This window comes from Pongo pygmaeus, chromosome 4, assembly GCF_028885625.2.
Source record: "Pongo pygmaeus isolate AG05252 chromosome 4, NHGRI_mPonPyg2-v2.0_pri, whole genome shotgun sequence".
NCBI lineage: Eukaryota > Metazoa > Chordata > Mammalia > Primates > Hominidae > Pongo > Pongo pygmaeus.
In genome coordinates, this window is record NC_072377.2 from 123889709 (window position 1) to 123909033 (window position 19325).

Below are 19325 nucleotides of genomic sequence, written 5' to 3' on the forward strand. Positions count from 1 at the left end.
GAAGATGACACAGTTGCTACTGATATTCTGGTTGACAGGTCATATATTTCTTTTTTAATGGAGTTTCACCTGACACTTTTTAAGACTGAACCCACATCTAGATTTTTTAATATATTCTGTTATGTGTTCAAAGGTGAAAAACCATATGACATTAGTAGATACTACATAAAATTAGACATTCCCAATAAATAAGATTAAGAAATCATTGAATATTGGAACTAGAAGGATATTTTAACATAATAGCCAATGTCTTACTTAGGGTGAATCTTAGAGGCATTTCAGTGGAAAATCATGATTAAGACAAGAGTGCCTTCTGTGATGATTATTTAGTTAATATTATTTTGAAACTTTTGACCAATCCACAAATATACAAAATTAAAGTAATTGATGTGGCAATTAGAATGGAGGAGAAAAATTTGTTATTTTCAATTTGTGATTATGTAGCTAGAAATTCCAAGGGAACTAACTTATTGATTCTTAGAATGAAGGAGTTTCAAACAAATGGCTGAGTGCAGTTATTTAAAAATAGCTTTCACATAGGAGTAATTTGAATAAATGAGGAAATATATGACTTTCCTGTATAGAAAGACTAAAAGGAATTGTAAAGTAGTATAGTAGGTAAAAAGTAGTCTTTGGCATCAGATAAAATCTAAATTTGAATCTTGCCCCTGTCACTTCATCCAAAAGCCTCAATTTTCTCATTTGTAAAATGAGTTTAATAATTGTAATGTTTACAAAGGCTTGTTATAAGAACTAAACCCAATAATATGTATGGAGAGCTTAGTATAGTGCTTGGCAATGCAGTGCACCCTCTGTTAATTTCTTTCCAGGAATTTATTTAGTACCTATTCAGGTTCTAGGTATTGGCTGAATTAAGACAAAACCCTACTGTATGGAGCTTCTTTTAGTGTACTGATGCAAAAGAAATAAAATCTCAAGTTAGAGAAGAATAAGCCTGAGTAGAGTGTTAGAGCAATGACTGGCAAACTTTTTCTGTAAAGGGTTACATAGTAAATATTTTAGGCTTTGTGGGCAAGATAGTCTCTGTTGCAGCTCTTCAGCTTTGCCATTGTAGCCTTAAAGTAGCCATAGAGAATATGTAAATAATGGAGTGTGACTGTGTTCCAATAAAACTTTATTTACAGAAACACTCAGCCACTAGATCTGGTTCTCCAGCTGTTGTTTGTCATCCCTTGAGTTAGAATGTGACAGGACAGGGGAACTATTTTAAATAGGTTGTTTAAAATACCTTCTGGGGGTTTTCTAAGGTACCTGAAATGCCTGATAGAGATTTGAACGGAGTATCAGAATGAGTCATCAGACTAAGGAAACAACTAGTACAAAGGCCTGCCGCGCGAGGAACTTGGCTCCACTTAGTCTTCTCTGAGCTCCATAGTGAGAGAACCACCCCTCTACTTGACCACTCTGCTGGGAAACTTTCTGGCATGTCAAACTTACTGTGACCAAAATAGAACTTGTGATTTATATTTCTCTCCCAGTCTCTTCCTTCTTAATTAGTGGCACCATCATCTATTTACCCAAATTAATAAGCCCAGAAATGTAAAAATTATCTTAGATTCCTTCTGCCCTTCTGTATCCTTTTCTTCCTTACTTCTGTCTGATCTTTCTCCAAAATATATCTTGAATTCATCTTCTCTTCCTCTCTAGGGATATCACAGTGATCCTAGCCTCTGTCATCTCTCACCTGTCTTACTTCTTCCAGTCTTGTCTCTCCTATTCAGTCTGTTGTTCTCCACCCAGGAGCCAGAGTAATCCTTTAAAAATGTAAATCAGATTAGATTATTTATGTATGTTAGTCATTTCTACTACTTTCATTAATTACTGGTTCATATTTATCATCCCATTTGATAAAAAATCTCCAGGATTTCCTTTTGCACCTGTATAAAATCCAAGTTAGCTGTTACCATGTTGTGTATGATGTTTCTTTCCCTTGCTCCTTTTTCAGGCTTCATCCCATGCCACTTGCCCCATCACCTGTAATGCTAATTCTAGTTATTTTGTTGTTATTTTGTCCTTCCTTTCAGTTCCTTACCATCAGCTTTTACTCCTTCAATGTCTATGCATTTTCCTTTTCTGGAATTTCTCCTCCTAGCTGTTTGCATGGCTGGCTTCATTTCATCCAAAGTAGTTTCTTCCTGTTATATTCTGATGGCATCCTGTTTTCTCCTTCATTGCATTTATAACAGGCTTTAATTATTTGTTTACATTTTACTTTTTGACTCCCCTAGTTTAATGTTAGCTCTGTGAGAACAGGGACAGATATTCAGCCTAGCCTAGAATATTGCCTAGTATACTGTAGACATTCATACTCAGGTAGATTAAAGCAAATATAGAGGTAAGGAATGAAAGCTCAATATCAGAAGTTTAGGCTGTATAGAAATTAGAAACTTCTGCATGTCAGACTCTATAGTATATTTCCATAAATCGAGGGAAAATAATAAAATGATGATACATAGTATCATTCCAAAAATTCTGGAAAGCACTACAACCTCAATAGAAAAAGTGGACAAAAGTCCATAAATGATAGATTGGATTAAGAAAATGTGGCACATACACACCATAGAATACTATGCAGCCATAGAAATGGATGAGTTCATGTCCTTTGTAGGGACATGGATGAAGCTGGAAACCAGCATTCTCAGCAAACTATTGCAAGGACAAAAAACCAAACACTGCATGTTCTCACATGTGGGAATTGAACAATGAGAACACCTGGACACAGGGTGGGGAACATCACACACGGGGACCTGTCATGGTGTTGGGGGAGAGGGGAGGGATAGCATTAGGAGATATACCTAATGCTAAATGACGAGTTAATGGGTGCAGCACACCAACATGGCACATGTATATATATGTAACAAACCTGCACATTGTGCACATGGACCCTAGAAGTTAAAGTATAATAATAATAATAAAAAAGAAAAAGTGGACAAAAGGTATGGAACAGTAATTAATGAAATAAATAGAAATGACTAATATACAAAAGAAAAAAATTTTTCCCAGTATCCAAAAATACAAATTAAAGCATGTTATTTTTGCCTCATATTTTCGAAGTGTAAGAAAATAGTATTTTTAAGGTTGGGATAAGATAATTTACATACAGCTGGAGGGAATATAAAATTGGTATAGGCCAGGCACAATGTCTTGTGTCTGTAGTTCCAGCACTTTGGGAGGCCAAGGCAGGAGGATTGCTTGAGTCCAGGAGTTTGAGCCTGGGCAACACAGTGAGACCCTGTCTCTACCAAAAAAAAAAAAAAAAAATTAGCCTGGTGTGGTGGCACACACCTGTAGTCCCAGCTACTTGAGAGGCTGAGTTGGGAGGATCACTTGAGCTCAGGAGGTTTAGGCTGCAGTGAGTGTGATCATGCAGCTGTAGCCTGGGTGACAGAGCAAGACCCTGTGTCAATCAATCAGTAGTTGGTATAGCCTTTCTGGAAAGCACAGTGCTTCCAGACCTTCTTCCTTTATGGCAGTTTATAGTCTTACTACTTTTTGCATGGCACTCCTAGGCCAAACCATATACCTAACAGTTTCATTTATGAAGTAGTTCGAAACAATTAGCTTTTTGTGTTCAACCAGTATGACTGTATTTCCCTCCCAAATTAACAGTATTGGGAAAGTGCCCCTGAGAGAGTTTGCTGTGATGTCCGGTGCGTGGCAGTGCAGAGTTTGGAAACTGGCAATATGGACGTATGGTTAAGGGCTTTAAGAAATAAGAAAATAGATAGGAGGAAAGATTTATGTACAAAATTCTTCTGCTCAAAAATGTCCAAAATTGATATTTTTACTTCTAGTAATTAGGTGTTCTTGTTTTAGGTTGTAAATCTCTTTCAGAGTTTAGTACATACATAGCAGGCTGGCCTAAGTACTGACTCCTTCCCTGCAAGAGTTGCAGACCATCGTTTTGTTTGTTTTTTGTAACTGCATAGTGAAAGAAATCTTAGTTTTGAAATTCTGGTCTCCTGTTTGAATGCATTTGATTGTGACTGAATGAGCTCTCTCTTACTATTTCTGGAATAAAAATTTGTTGCCTTTTCTCCAGTTCACGAGGGTTTGCTTCTGAGACTAAGTGCTGCTAGTTAACAAGTATTGTTAACAAGCATTGTTGAGCAAAGAACACCTGAGTTTAAGCCCCGGCCCTACTTCTTGCTGGCTCTGTAACTTGAGCAGGTTATTTAATAAGCTCTCTGAAATTCAGTTTCTCATCTGTCAACTGGGGTAAGAACTGCTAATGTGCCCACTTCAAATTGACAGCTATGATTCTTAAGTGAGATTATATTTGTGGAGCTGCTTTGTAATGCTCAGTGTATATAGGTATCACTATTTTTTCCATTTAGCTAGAAATCTAGAGGCTTTTTCTCTTCATATTTTATGTAAGCTATAAAAACTATGATTGATTATTTTTATTTTACTGATAGGGAATTTACACTGAAGGAGAACTTAAGGAACTTGCACCAGTTTCTGTATCAGGTTAGATACAAAACTGCTACAGGAACCCTTCATTTTTTAACACACCAGCTTTTGCTTGGTAATAATGATGAATTAATACTCTCTTATCACATGTCAAACTACTAAGCTAAGCACTGTACACATTATTTTATTTAACACACACAATAGAGTTGTGTTATTTAGGTACTGTTGTTATGCCTTTTATAGATGAGGAGATTGAAGCTCACAGAGGCCACATATCTAAGCATTTTCTCAAGCTCACCTTGCTATTAAGGGGCAGAGCCTGGATTTTAACTCAGGCATTCTGATGCTACAGCCGTGATCTATTCAACATTGTGTTATGTTCTCTAATTTGTCATTTCATGGCTTTTTAGTTCATGAAACTATAGTAAATATTTTAAATTTGCTTTTAAAAGTTCTGAATTGAATATTTTTATTAGGAATACAGTGTAGCCTTTTATTAATATGGTCTCAAATTGTAAGAACATAAAGTAAAGCCAGAAATGTAGGTTGAAACAGAACTCCCAGATTCATGAGTTCAGATAAATTATTGTATAGTTTTCTAAAATACACAGGAGTGATTTTTCTTTTTTTAGATGTCTAAAAAAATGTGCTATCTATAGTTATTAAATTGTCATTGCTAAATAAAAGTTGCCTTTGTTGTCCAGAATTATTAGCTCAATTGTATTCAGTCTGAATAATGATCTTAAAAAAAAAAGAAATAAACTATAACGTGTTAACAGTTGGCACTCTTTTTCCCTCGTCTCCTTGCAGGCATTCTTTAGTGGCAGACTGAAGGCCAGAGGGAACATCATGCTGAGCCAGAAACTTCAGATGATTCTTAAAGACTATGCCAAGCTCTGAAGGGCACACTACACTATTAATAAAAATGGAATCATTAAATACTCTCTTCACCCAAATATGCTTGATTATTCTGCAAAAGTGATTAGAACTAAGATGCAGGGGAAATTGGTTAACATTTTCAGATATCAGATAACTGCAGATTTCCATTTTCTACTAATTTTTCATGTATCATTATTTTTACAAGGAACTATATATAAGCTAGCATATAATTATCCTTCTGTTCGTAGATCTGTATCTTCATAATAAAAAAATTTTGCCCAAGTCCTATTTCCTTAGAATCTGCGATAGCATTGATAAGTTGAAAGGAAAATGAAATCAATAAAGGCCTTTGATACCTTTTTTTTGTGATTTTCTGTTTTTTTATTTATTGATATGCCAGTTTTTATGTGAATTTCCATGTATGCACTCATTTTTCATACTTTGTTCTGATAGTATTCTGTTTTAAAGCAAGAGAAAAGTCTTTGTATTCCCAAATAGTTTTCTTTCTTCTCCCCTCCCCTTTGCTGGAAATTCTTTACTACATATAATGTTTATAAATCTACCAAGTATAGCTTTCTTGAAGAATCAGCAGTCTCAAATCAGAAAGATGGTCACTAGCAAGTACTGCCACATCACTGTTTTCCTCAGCATTTAGGTCTGATGAAGTGTACTGGGAGATGCTCTTTGGATGAGTTGGCTGCAGAGGTGACCAGCAGCAGGTGGGATGTTAAGCTCAGGGATGGAGTAAATTTCAATCATGTAACACAGCTGAGGAGAATATGTGTGGGTGGCTAGTACGGGCTGAGTTTCCCAGGAAGCTGACTTTGAGATGGAGATTCATGTGCAGGAAGTTGATTTGGGAGGTGCTTTTATGAGCAGCACCTGCCAGGAGAAGCAAAGGAAGCAGAGCTGGGCAGATGGAGACATTAGGCTGTGGCTGCAGTTACCATAAGGCCTGGACTGATCTTTTGGGGAGCTCTGAAGCTGGAATGGCCATTCAGAATTGTCCTGAGGCAAGTAGTCATTGGTTATGACCTGCCCTGCAATGGGGCCATGACCTTGGTCAAAGCGGCAGAGCAATTCCTGGAGTTGGCTTGCCCAGCAGTTGGGGGAATATGTCTTTTTTTTTTTCCTTAACACTTTTAAGTTCAGGGGTACATGTGCAGGATGTACTGGTTTGTTACATAGGTAAACATGTGCCGTGGTGGTTTGCTGCACAGCTCATACCATCACCTAGATATTAAGCCCAGCATCCATTAGCTATTCTTCCTGAAGCTCTCCCTCCTCCCACCTTCACCCCTGCAACAGGCCACAGTGTGCGTTGTTCCCCACCATGTGTCCATGTGTTTTCATCATTCACCTCCCTCTTATAAGTGAAAACATGCAGTGTTTGGTTTTCTGTTCCTGCGTTAGTTTGCTAAGGATAATGGCCTCCAGCTCCATCCATGTCCTTGCAAAGGATATGATCTCACTCTTTTTTATGGCTGCAGAGTATCCCATTTTATATAGCTACCACATTTTCTTTATCCAGTCTATCATTGATGGGCATTTGGGTTGATTCCATGTCTTTGCTATTGTGAATAGTGCTGCAGTGAACATTTGTATGCATGTACCTTTATAATAGAATGATTTATATTCCTTTGGGTAAATACCCAGTAATGGGATTGCTGGGTCAAATGGTATTTCTGCCTCTAAGTCTTTGAGGAATTGCCACACTGTCTTCCACTATGGTTGAATTAATTTATACTCCCCCCAACAGTGTAAAAGCGTTCTTATTTATTCACAGCCTCACCAGCATCTGTTGTTCCTTGATTTTTTAGTAATCGCCATTCTGACTGGCATTAGATGGTATCTCGTGGTTTTGATTTGCATTTCTCTAATGATCAGTGATGTTGAACTTTTGTTCATGTTTGTTGGCCACATGTGTGTCTTCTTTTGAGAAGTATCTGTTCATGTCCTTTGCCCACTTTTTAATTGGGTTATTTTTTTTCCTGTACATTTGTTTAGGTTCCTTGTAGACTCTGGGTATTAGACCTTTGTCAGATGGATAGATCGCAAAAATTTTCTGCCGTTCTGTAGGTTGTCTGTTCACTCTGATGATAGTTTCTTTTGCTGTGCAGATGTTCTTTAGTTTAATTAGATCTCATTTGCCAATTTTTGCTTTTATTGCAATTGCTTTGGATGTTTTTGTCATGAAATCTTTGCCCATGCCTATGCCCTGAATGTTACTGCCTAGATTTTCTTCTAGGGTTTATAGTTTTGGGTTTTTACATTTAAGCCTATAACCCATCTTGAGTTAGTTTTTGTATAAGGTGTAAGAAAGGGGTCCAGTTTCAATTTTCTGCATGTGGCTAACCAGCACTCGCAGCATCATTTATTAAACCTATTAGAGAATCTTTTTTCCATTGCTTGTTTTTGTCAAGTTTGATAAAGATCAGATGGTTGTAGGTGTGCAGTCTTATTTCTGAGTTCCCTATTTAGTTACATTGTTCAGTATGTCTGTTTTGTACCAGTATCATGCTGAGGAATATGTCTTTCAATCCTGAATGGGGCTTTGTAGAACTCAGCACACTTTATTTGAGGAAACAAGAATGCAAATTCAGAGATCAGGGGAGAGGGTTTCAGAAATTTGGAATTGTGATACTTAGAACAGTGATGGAACAGTAGAAGACCTCAATATGTTACTGATTTTAATGAGTGAACAGAATAAGTAGAAGGCATAGGAAGAAGTTATATTTTTGGCAATTATGCCTTTGTCTCATGAACTGTATAGTATTTTTAAATTTAATTCAGAGTGATCTGTTGTTATGCCAATTGAATTAATTGAATTAATTGTTGGACATTTGGGTTGGTTCCAAGTCTTTGCTATTGTGAATAGTCAATGGCAGTATTTTTAATGTTGGTCTATTATTGTACTAAATAGTTGTTTATATTGAGCTTGGGAAAGCTTTCGTGTCCAATAGAAATAGCATATTAAAATAAATGCCACTGTATATTAATGAAAGTGTTGATTATATACCCTAGATACTTAAAACTTAAGGAAGTTATGTTTTAATTTTCTTACACATCTCTGTCAATATTTATGGTCAGAGAACTACTCATATCCAAATTTGGCAACTTATCAGTTGTGTTCCTTAACCCTTCTGTAATATTTAATATTGTCAAATGCCCCATCTTCCTTAATTCTTCTTACCTTTCAATGAGAAATATATTAACTTCTTAATGAACCTGTTAATCTGACTTGTCTCTTTTGTGATTTCCTTTGACTACCAGTGAAGTTCATTTAGAGAGTCAGTTCTCCAGGTTTTTACTGGGATCTTATTCACATGGGCTCCTCTCCCTGAACACATCCCCAAATTCCAGACTCAGGAGGAAAGCAGGTGTTTATCATAAACCACATTGTTTGTAAAAACATGGCACAGAGAGCCACTCAGTGAGGGAATGGTGGGAAGCTTCCCAAAATTTAAGTTCCCATATACCAGCCAGGTGTCAACCTCAGAAGCATTCTAAGGGCAGCAGGCTCAAGGTCTGCTTTGTTAGCTCTTTTTCTACACTGATAGGCTCAGCCCCAGCCAAGCCACATGGCCTAAGAGCAAATCAGGTGTGATATCAGGAAATTTGGAGGACTGGAAAGCCAAATCCCAAATATCCACCCCACAGGTTCTTTAGCTCTCTTAATTTGCTTCTTTACCTTAACATCAGGTAAACTATATATCCCTAAGCCTTCTGTCACCTGTGTGAGACTGTTCTCAATGGATCCTAACAGAATAATCTCTTGACTTCTCACAGAACTTTGTATATATTTTAAAGCAAACAATAAGAAAGCTGATTTTTTTTTCATTGGAAATAAATAGATTTGAATAGTATTACCCCAACATTTTAACTTTGCCTGTTAGGTCAACAAATAAAGCAGAAAAACTAAAAGATAATCCAGTTCCACTGAGAAATTCTGAAGTTCAGAAACTTCAAAAGCTGACAGTTATGGAAAGTGATTTTCTGAAGAGAAGAACATTTTAGGTCAATGTGGACTAAGCTATTTTTATGAGGGGAGAGGAGAGAAAATAACCTATTTTACAATGCATAAATAGGCAAAATACAGAAATTGCAAGCCTTAGCTAAAAATGAGTCTAGATTTATATTACATGTATACATGGTATATTGGCTGAAGTTGCCCAGTTAAGTGATTTCTAGACATCAGGGTTAACATAGCTTAAAAAAAAGATATCTGAGATTGTCGAGTGTTGAGGCACTAAAATTCAAAATTTAACCATATAAGATCTGTTTGTAGCTTCATTCAAAATCCATCTTTTAAGAAGCTTGGTTACATAACTTTTAAGCCTACAGCTCACAAGAATGGAAAAACAGTCAAGTAGAAAGAACCACGTGTTGTTGCAGGGAGCACTGGCTGGGGGTAGTTTTTGTAGGCAGCATGGAAGAAGTCATAAAATTAACCCAGAAAACAGAGAAGTATCATTTGAAGTGAGGTTGAACAGCTCTGTACACCTTAATCTCTTGAAGTTACAGGAGTGTCAGTAAAGAACAATGATGGGTTAAATCAGAGGTCAGCCTACATTTTCCGTAAAGGGACACACAGTAAAGATTTTTGGCGTTGTGGGTCACATTTGGTCTCTGTACCATATTTCTTTAAAAAAAAAAAAAAAAAAACCTAAAATTGAAAAAGCCATTCTTAGTTTGCTAGCTGGACAAAAAACAGGCCAGGAACTGGATTTAGCTTGCAGGGTGGAACCTGGATATAGGTGCTGAGAGCCACTGGTTTAGAAAACAAAATTTTCAACTGTCATCTTTATTTTTAAAAAAAATTTAATTTTTAAAAAATTTTTGTAAATTATTTTATTTCTTCCATGATGATTTAGTGGGACTATCTTCAAACCAGTACAAATATTTCATAAATAATATCTGGCTGTTTTCTAACCAATTGAGTAAGATGTTCCACAGTAAGCCACCTCACACCTCTTTCAGCAAGAAATGCATTAAATTTGAATAGTAAAGACATTACATAATGGATAAGGACAATTAAAATTTGCTTTAAAGATTTCTTTTGGGAAGAGGACACCACACTTCTACTCAATGAATAGAAACATTTTTACAGTCCAGAGGTATTTTATTTTTTTAACACCTACTATGCCATGAATTCATAGGGAATAGGTTCCAGCAGCTCAGGCTCCTTCCCATTGGTTCTCACAGTGTACTTCGCTGAGTGGAGCAGACTGGCGCTTCAGTTGAACCCAGGTACCTTTGTCTTTGGCTTCTTTTTCTGATTATTTTCCTTCACGCGCTTCAGGAAGCTATCTTGGCTCTTAGAGTGCTTAATGTGTTCAATACGCACATTAATTCTCTTGGCAAGAATCTTGCTTTTAGCTTGTTTGTTTACAATAACGCCAACAGCATGCCAGGTAACACTGTAGACTCTTCCATTTTGCCATGATAACACTTGTGGGGCATTCCTTTTTGAACAGTACCCATTCCCTTGATGTCTACAATATCACCTTTCTTACAGATTTGCATATACGTGGCCAAAGGAAAAACTCTCTGTTTTCTAAAACGCCTAGAGACCATATATTGGGTGCCTCTCCTCTTTGCCTTTGTGTTCATCATTTTGGCGAATTACTGGAAGATGGTGGTTCCAGCCAAAAGAACTGTCATGTTTACTTGCCTTAAACAATTTATGGAAGTATGACTGCCTTTCAGGAAAATTTTTTCAATTATGAATGTCAAGGGACAGAACTAGGGTCAAGAAACAAATACTTAAAAAAGTTGCTTATTTATATTTTGCTTACTAATGGAGCTTTGTTTTTGCCATTCTTATTTAAGTATGTTCACGTAAAATTTTCACCGTTAGAGAATAGCTATTTTAAGTCACTTTGGTCATCATTTAGCTTGTCTTTTCATATGCTTCCTGTTCCTTTAAGGCTCTTTCTATCTTATAATCTTTAAACCAAATAAAGTATATTAATGAAACAAAATGATTGGCGTACAACTTGCGATTCTTGTTGAGATGTTGGAACTACCATGCATACAATTTATCCCATTCCTCCCACTGTTTTTTAAATATTAAAAATAGTAAGGTTCATTAATAACTGAATTTTTTAAAATGAGCAAATGATTAGGACATGCCACATGTCACATTCGAAGTACTCAACACCATGAGAAGTCAGGGAAATGAAAATGAAAACCATAGTAAGCTACCATTACATACTAACTGAAATGATTAAAGTTAAAAAGACTGACAATACCAAATCTTGGTAAGCATGTGGATCAGCTGGAAGTTTTATACACTGGTAGCAGTGTGAAATGGTATGACCAGTTTAGAAAACGTTTTAGCATTTTTTTTATAACTAGTATACACTTTTCCTGTGAGTCAATTCAATTTCTAGCTACTTTCTCGAGAGAAATGAAAACATATTACAAAAAGGCTTATATAAGAATTTTTACAACAGTTTTGTTTTTAATAGCTAAAATCCATCCACTAGGGAATGGATAAACAGATGATGGTATATGACACAGTGGGATTCTACTCAATCATTTAAAAAGTTAACTAGCCAGGTTCAGTGGTGTGCACATGTAGTCACAGCTACTTAGGAGGCTGAGGCAGGAAGATCGCTTAAGCCCAGGAGCTCGAGGCTGCAGTGTGCAATGATCATGCCTGTGAAGAGCCACTGCCCCTACATCTCTAAAATAAATAGTTTTATGTTAAGCAGCATGAATGAGTCTCAAAAATATTATACTGAATGGCCGGCTTGGTGGCTCACGCCTGTAATCCCAGCACTTTGGGAGGCCGAGGTAGGCGGATCACGAGGTCAGGAGATCGAGACCATTCTGGCTAACACAGTGAAACCCTGTCTCTACTAAAAATACAAAAAATCAGCCAGGCGTGGTGGCGGGCGCCTGTAGTCCCAGCTATTCTGGAGGCTGGGGCAGGAGAATGGCGTGAACCCGGGAGGCGGAGCTTGCAGTGAGCCGAGATCGTGCCGCTGCACTCCAGCCTGGGCGACAGAGCAAGACTCCATCTCAAAAAAAAAAAAAAAAAAAGTATATGGCATTCTAGAACAAGAAAATTAAAATATGGTGGAAAAGTTCAGAAAGTGGTTGCGCTGAGGGGGAAAGGTTGGATTGCTTGGGAAGGACCATGAGAGCACTCTGGTAGTTATATCCTACATCTTGATAGGAATTTGCATTACACAGGTAAATATATTTGTCAAAACAAATTGAGTTTTACACTGAAGATTTATACCTTTGATTGTATATATAAATTTTTCTTAGAAAAAACTATAAACAAATATTAAACTCTAATCCATTTTATGCATGCCAAAGCACTAAAGGATAAAGTGCACTGATATCTGCAATTTACTTTGAAATGCATAAAACAATAAGAGGGATGGATAGAGGGATAGACAGATGGACAGATGTGACGGCACAAGCGTAATGAGGCAGGAGAATGGAGTCTGGAGGCAAGGAACCTAAGGCCAATTCATGCTGACTTCCTAGAACTAAATCAAAAGGAAAACCCCAACTTTCCACACATAAGTAACAAAAAAATTGGAGACTACTCCCTTTGCAACCCCTCCTCCCCGCCTTTTTCTGCGTGGCAGATGGAAAATTGAAAATATCTCTGATTGGTTGCTTTCTGCAACCAATTGGACATTTGCATAGGAGTGTAACTTTTTAAGTTTGCTTAACTTTGTAACTTCAGCCTCTGATTGGTTGCTTTCCACAACCAATCAGACTGACTGCAGGCCCAGTCTTCGTTTGCATAGAAATGCAACTTTGTAACTTCACTTTAGCCTCTGTTTGGTTGCTTTCCACAACCAATCACATGCTTGCGTAGGGTGTAACCTTTGTAACTTCAGCCTCTGAAGTAGTTGTGGCACATCTTCATTTCCATAGGGCGCACACCAAGTAACCAATGGGAAACCTCTAGAGGGTATTTAAGCCCCAGAAAATTCTGTAAAAGGGCTTTTGAGCCCCTATGCTCAAGCCCACTCCCAGCCTGTGGAGTGTACTTTTGTTTTCAATAAATCTCTGCTTTTGTTGCTTCATTTTTTCCTTGCTTTGTTTGTGCATTTTGTCCAATTCTTTGTTCAAAACGCCAAGTACCTGGACACCCTCCACTGGTAACAACAGTACAATGTTAATTATTCAGGAGGTGGGTATAGAGGTGCTTAGTGTAAAATTCTTTCAGGTTTACTGTATTTTCAAACATTTTTGCAATTTAAATATTAGGAAAATACAATAGTGACATAAAAAAAGAAAATTCAACTATATGCTATAAAATAATACATACCTAAAGCAAAATGACAGAGAAAGATTTTTCACTATAGGAAAAATGTATCCCAACACATTATGTCGTTAGCAAAGATTACCGTGGCAGTTAGGGTATGGTGATTATAGTGGAGGGGAGAGGAGTGGAGGGAGAAAGGGAGACCAAGCAAAAGGAGAAGGAAAAAGGTATTTTAACAAAGCTTGCATATTATTACATTTATTTTATAAAATTATGTCTGCATACGGGAATATATGGAAATGGTATAACACTGCAGGATACAGTTAAAGCAGTAATCAAAGGAAAATTTCATAATTTAAAATTCTTACACTAATTATAGGAATATAAATAAATGAATTAAGGTTTCAACTTAGTAAGTTAGAAAAACAACAAACCCAAGGAAAGCAGAAGAAAGGAATTATTTATAATAAAATCAGAAAAAGAAGAGAGTTGAAAATAAAAAAAAAATCTAGCATAAATAAATAATTAAATGAACAAACAAATCAACAGGCTGATCTTTACAAAGTCTAATAAATAGCTAACTCACAATCTTACCTAATTAATTTTTAAAAAGGAGAGTATTTTGCTTAACTGTTTGCCAATGAACTTCAAATGCTGTATAAATTTAATGATTTTTTACATCACTGACACAAAATAGAAAATCTAAACAGATGATTTGACATAAAAGAATTTGAGGCTGGCCATTGTGGCTCGCACCTGCAATCCCAGCACTTTGGGAGGCTGAGGTGGGAGGATCATTTGAATCCAGGAATTCAAGAGCAGCCTAGGCAACATAGTGAAACTCTTTTCTCCAAAAAATGAAAAAATTTGCCAGCCTGGCACATGCCTGTAGTCCTAGCTGCTGGGGAAGCTGAGGCAGGTGGATCAATTGAGCCTGGGAGGTGGAGGCTGCAGTGAGTTGTAATCATGCCACTGCACCCCAACCCATGATAGAGTGAGACCCTGTCTCAAGAAGAAGAAGAAAAATAGAATTTGAGAAAGTTTGAGAAATGACTATTCTCCCAGATTTCCTAAGCCTCAGATTCACATGTGAATTCAGCCAAACCCTTAATGAACAGATAATGCCAATCTTACTTCTATTGTTCTGGAGGGCACGGAATGAGAGCTGCCATGTTTGTTCATTAAGTTGATATAATAACAATACTAAAACTTCAAAGGTGACAGAATCCAAAGAAGGTATGGACTAATGGCCTTTAAAAAAAGTGTCTAATAGCACATTAGAACAGTACCTCTTATGGTTCAATATTAGAAACTCCATTAATAGGATTAATCACATTAATAGATTGCGATGCAGAGTACTAACCACTATATGATCATGGCGAGCTACTGGGGGCAAGGAGAAAAATTTATATTATCTCCATAGATTTGGAAAAAGCACTTAAAATTCAGCATCATTTGCTTTAAATTTAATTTTATTTTAAGTTCTGGAATACATATGCAGGACGTGCAGGTTTGTTACATAGGTAAACATGTGCCATGGTGGTTTGCTGCACCCATCAACCCATCACCTAGGTATGAAGCCCAGCATGCATTAGCTATTTTTCCTGATGCTCTCCCTCTCCCTGACCCCCGACAAGCCTCAGTGTGTGTTGTTTCCCTCCCTGTGTTCATATGTTCTCATTGTTCAGCTCCCACTTATAGGTGAGAACATGCGGTGTTTGGTTTCCTGTTCCTGTGTCAGTTTGCTGAGGATAATGGCTTTCAACTCCATCCATGTCCTTGCGAAGGACATGATCTCATTCCTTTTTATGGCTGCATAGTATTCCATGGTGTATATATGCCATATTTTCTTTATCCAGTCTATCATTGATGGGCATTTGGGTTGATTCCATGTCTTTGCTATTGTGAATAGCGCTGCAATGAACATAAATGTGCACAGATAATAGAATGATTTATATTCCTTGGGGTATATACCCAGTAATGGGATTGCTGGGTCAAATGGTATTTATGGTTGTAGGTCTTTAAGAAATCACCACACTGTCTTCCCCTATGGTTGAACTAATAATTTACACTCCCACCAATAGTGTAAAAGCCTTCCTATTTTTCCACAGCCTCCCCAGCATCTGTTGTTTCTTGACTTTTTGATAATCACAATTCTGACTGTTGTGAGATGGTATCTCATTGTGGTTTTGATTTGCATTTCTCTAATGATCAGTGATGTTGAACTTTTTTGCATGTTTGTTGGCCCCATGTATGCTTCTTTTGAAAAGTGTCTATTCATATCCTTTGCCCACTTTTTGATGGGGTTGTTTTTTTCTTGTAAATTTGCTTAAGTTCCTTATAGATTCTGGATATTAGACCTTTGTCAAATGGAGCGATTGCAAACATTTTCTCCCATTCTGTAGGTTGTCTGTTCACTCTGATGATAGTTTCTTTTGCTGTGCAGAAGCTCATTAGTTTAATTGGATTCCATTAATCAATTTTTACTTTTGTTGCAATTGCTTTTGGTGTTCTCATCATGAAATCCTTGCCTGTGCCTCTGTTCTGAATGGTATTGCCTAGATTTTCTTCAGGGTTTTTTAGTTTAGGTTTTGACATTTAAGTCTTTAATCCATCTTGAGTTGATTTTTGTATAAGGTGTAAGAAAGGGGTCCAGTTTCCATTTTCTGCATATGGCTAGCCAGCACCCCCAGCACCATTTGTTAAATAGGGAATTTTTTCCCCATTGCTTGTTTTTCTCAGGTTTGTTGAAGATCAAATGGTTATAGATGTGTGGTCTTATTACTGAGGTCTCTATTCTCTTCCATTGGTCTATGTATCTGTTTTGGTACCAATACCATGCTGTTGTGATCAGGTTCAGGTTTCCCTTGTAGTGTAGTTTGAAATCAGGTAACATGATGCCTCCAGCATCTCTTTGCTTAGGATTGTCTCGGCTATATGGGCCCTTTTCTGGTTCTATATGAATTTTAAAGTAGTTTTTCCTAATCCTGTGATGAATGTCAATGGTAGTTGAATGGGAGTAGCATTAAATCTATAAATTACTTTGTTCAGTTTGGCCATTTTCACAATATTCATTCTTTGTATCCACAAGCATAGGATGTTTTTCAATTTGTTTGTGTCCCCTCTTATTTCCTTGAGCAGTGCTCTGTAATTCTTCTTGAAGAGTTCCTTCATATCCCTTGTTAGCTGTATTCCTAGGTATTTTATTCTCTTTGTAGCAATTGTGAATGGGAGCTAAGTCATGATTTGGCTCTCTGGTTGTCTTTTGTTGGTGTATAGGAATGCTTGTGATTTTTGCATGTTGATTTTGTATTCCAAGACTTCGCTGAAGTTGCTTATCAGCCTAAGGAGCTTTTGGGCTGAGACAATGGGATTTTCTGATATATGATCATGTCATCGGCAAACAGAGAGAGTTTGGCTTTCTCTCTTGCTATTTGATCCTTCCTTCCTTCCTTCTCTCTTCCTTCCTTCCTTCCTTTTTTCTTTCTTTCTTTCTTTCTTTCTTTCTTTCTTTCTTTCTTTCTTTCTTTCTTTCTTTCTTTCTTTCTTTCTTTTCTTTCTTTCTCTCTCTCTCTTTCTTTTCTCTCTCTCTCTTTCTCTCTTTCTTTCTTAGTGTCTCACTCTGTCACCCAGGCTGGAGTCCAGTGGCATGATATTGGCTCACTGCAACCTCTGCCTCCTGGGTTCAAGTGATCCTCCTGCCTCAGCCTCCTGAGTAGCTGGGACTACAGTCATGTGCCACCACACCCAGCTAATTTTTGTATTTTTGGGAGAGACAGGGTTTTGCCGTGTTGCTCAGGCGGGTCTTGAACTCCTGGGCTCATGTGATCTGCCCACCATGGCCTCCCAAACTGCTGAGATTACAGACATGAGCTACCTTGCCCATCCTGAATACCCTTTATTTCTTTCTCTTGCCTGATTGCCCTGGCCAGAACTTCCAATACTATGTTGAATAGGAGTGGTGAGAGAGGGCATTCTTGTCTTGTGTTGGTTTTCAAAGGGAATGCGTCCAGTTTTTGCCTATTCAGTATGATATTGGCTGTGGGTTTGTCATAAATGTCTGTCATTATTTTGAGATACGTTCCATCAATACTTAGTTTATTGAGAGTTTTTAACATGAAGGGATGTTGAATTAGGCCTTTTCTGTGTCTATTGAGATAATCTTGTGGTTTTTCTCTTTAGTTCTGTTTATGTGATGAATTACGTTTATTGTTTTGCCTGTTGAACCTTCATCCCAGGGATGAAGCCAACTTGATTGTGGTGGATAAGCTTCTTGATGTGCTGCCAGATTCGATTTGTCAGTATTTTTTGCATCAATGTTCATCAGGGAGATTGGCCTGAAGTTTTCTTTTTTGTTGCTGATAAAGACATTTAATGTGGTAGGTATAAAGGGATACTTCTTTAACCTAAGTTGAGTGATTGTTCTATCTCTCCCTTGTCCTTTAATGGTAAAATACAAAGCGCATTTCATTATGGACAGGAAGATAAGTCCACTGTCACTACTACTGTTTAACATTGTCCTCGTGGCACTCGTGAGTACAAGTGGAAAAGGGAAAGGAAACAGATATATAAATACACATGTACTAAAATCAGAGTCAGGGATTGCACTGAGTGATACAAGCATGCTGGAAAGCCTGAGTCAGGGATGGAGTTCAGGGACCCTAGGGTACTGACACATGAGGTTGTGTTCTAACTGATATATTTGTTAATATTCTAACATTCTATTACATGATTTCTCTTTCTTTTCTTTTTTTTTCTTTCTTTCTTTTTCTCTCTTTCTTTTATACAAACACAATTATTTATTAATCAAAGCCATATTTCTATGGCTATATTTACATGTAATAAAGGGATAAAGCATGGACTGGAGAGGATTCTAATTAAACCAACACTTTGAAATAGTTGCATGTAAAATGTTTTTGATAAAGATAATTGAATACAGTAATGACAAAAAAAAGCAGTAGTAAGAGGATTTGTCCGTTGAACTGAGCTTGTTCATTCTGATAACTAATTCTTGTCCAAAGTGATGATGGAGTTTTTATTCTACTTTTTCACAGATCTGAGTACAGGTGACATTGTTTACGATGCAGTCCACCACTAATTTCCTGTCTTTCAATTTTCTTATTTTGCCTTCCTTTCCATTCCACTTCCGATGTCGAACCAATGTGCCATATGTAAAGGTGCAGTCTGAGTTTTTCTGCCATCACCTGTAGTTTCTTTGAATTTCTGTCCCCTGAGTGTGAGAAAACTGTATGATTTTAAAGTACTCTCCATTTTTATGGTGAGGTTTTTGCCATCAAAAAAGCTAATACAATCTTTTTTGGCCATAGCACCCTTTTTTTCGCAGAGGGCTAGTCCCACTCCTAGTTCCTTCATATATTTATTATTCATCAAAGCCTTTGCTGTCCATCAGGTGCCATCTTTTTTCCAGCTGCTGAACAGTGTCCATGGTGGGTGTTGGAAGATGTGTGGAGTGAGCAGAGCAGGGTCCAGCATGGGAAACATGCTGTGCCCTCTTACATGATGTTATAAGGAAAGAATAAAAGGGCAATGGCATGACAAGAGTGTGGCTGTGTTCTCAGATGCTTCAGGATCCTTCCTGTGTGGACTCTGTCCCTGGATATGGTGCCTACCTTAGGGAGCTAGAGGCTGGGAAGAGGTCCAGCAGTCACCTGCATCTGCTACTATTCTGTGTGGACACTTTGATCCTGATAGGTATTATATAGTTATTTCTTGTTTAATTAGAAGGCAAATATTCCAGTTTCATAGTAGACAT

At 37.3% G+C, this 19325-nt stretch overlaps 1 protein-coding gene and 1 pseudogene across 1 annotated transcript in view; one reads left to right on the plus strand and one right to left on the minus strand.

Annotated features, from left to right (window-relative positions):
- Positions 1–5673, plus strand: part of HSD17B4 (hydroxysteroid 17-beta dehydrogenase 4) — a 97573-nt gene extending 91900 nt beyond the window's left edge. The window contains exon 24 of the mRNA XM_054488195.2: positions 5245–5673. Within this exon, the coding sequence (XP_054344170.1) occupies positions 5245–5334 (90 nt within the window). The 3' untranslated portion in view covers positions 5335–5673. The remainder of the gene's footprint in view (positions 1–5244) is intronic.
- A 12914-nt stretch (positions 5674–18587) lies between these two features.
- On the minus strand, positions 18588–18998 carry LOC129037559 (fatty acid-binding protein 5-like; annotated as a pseudogene).
- Between the last annotated feature and the right edge of the window lie 327 nt (positions 18999–19325).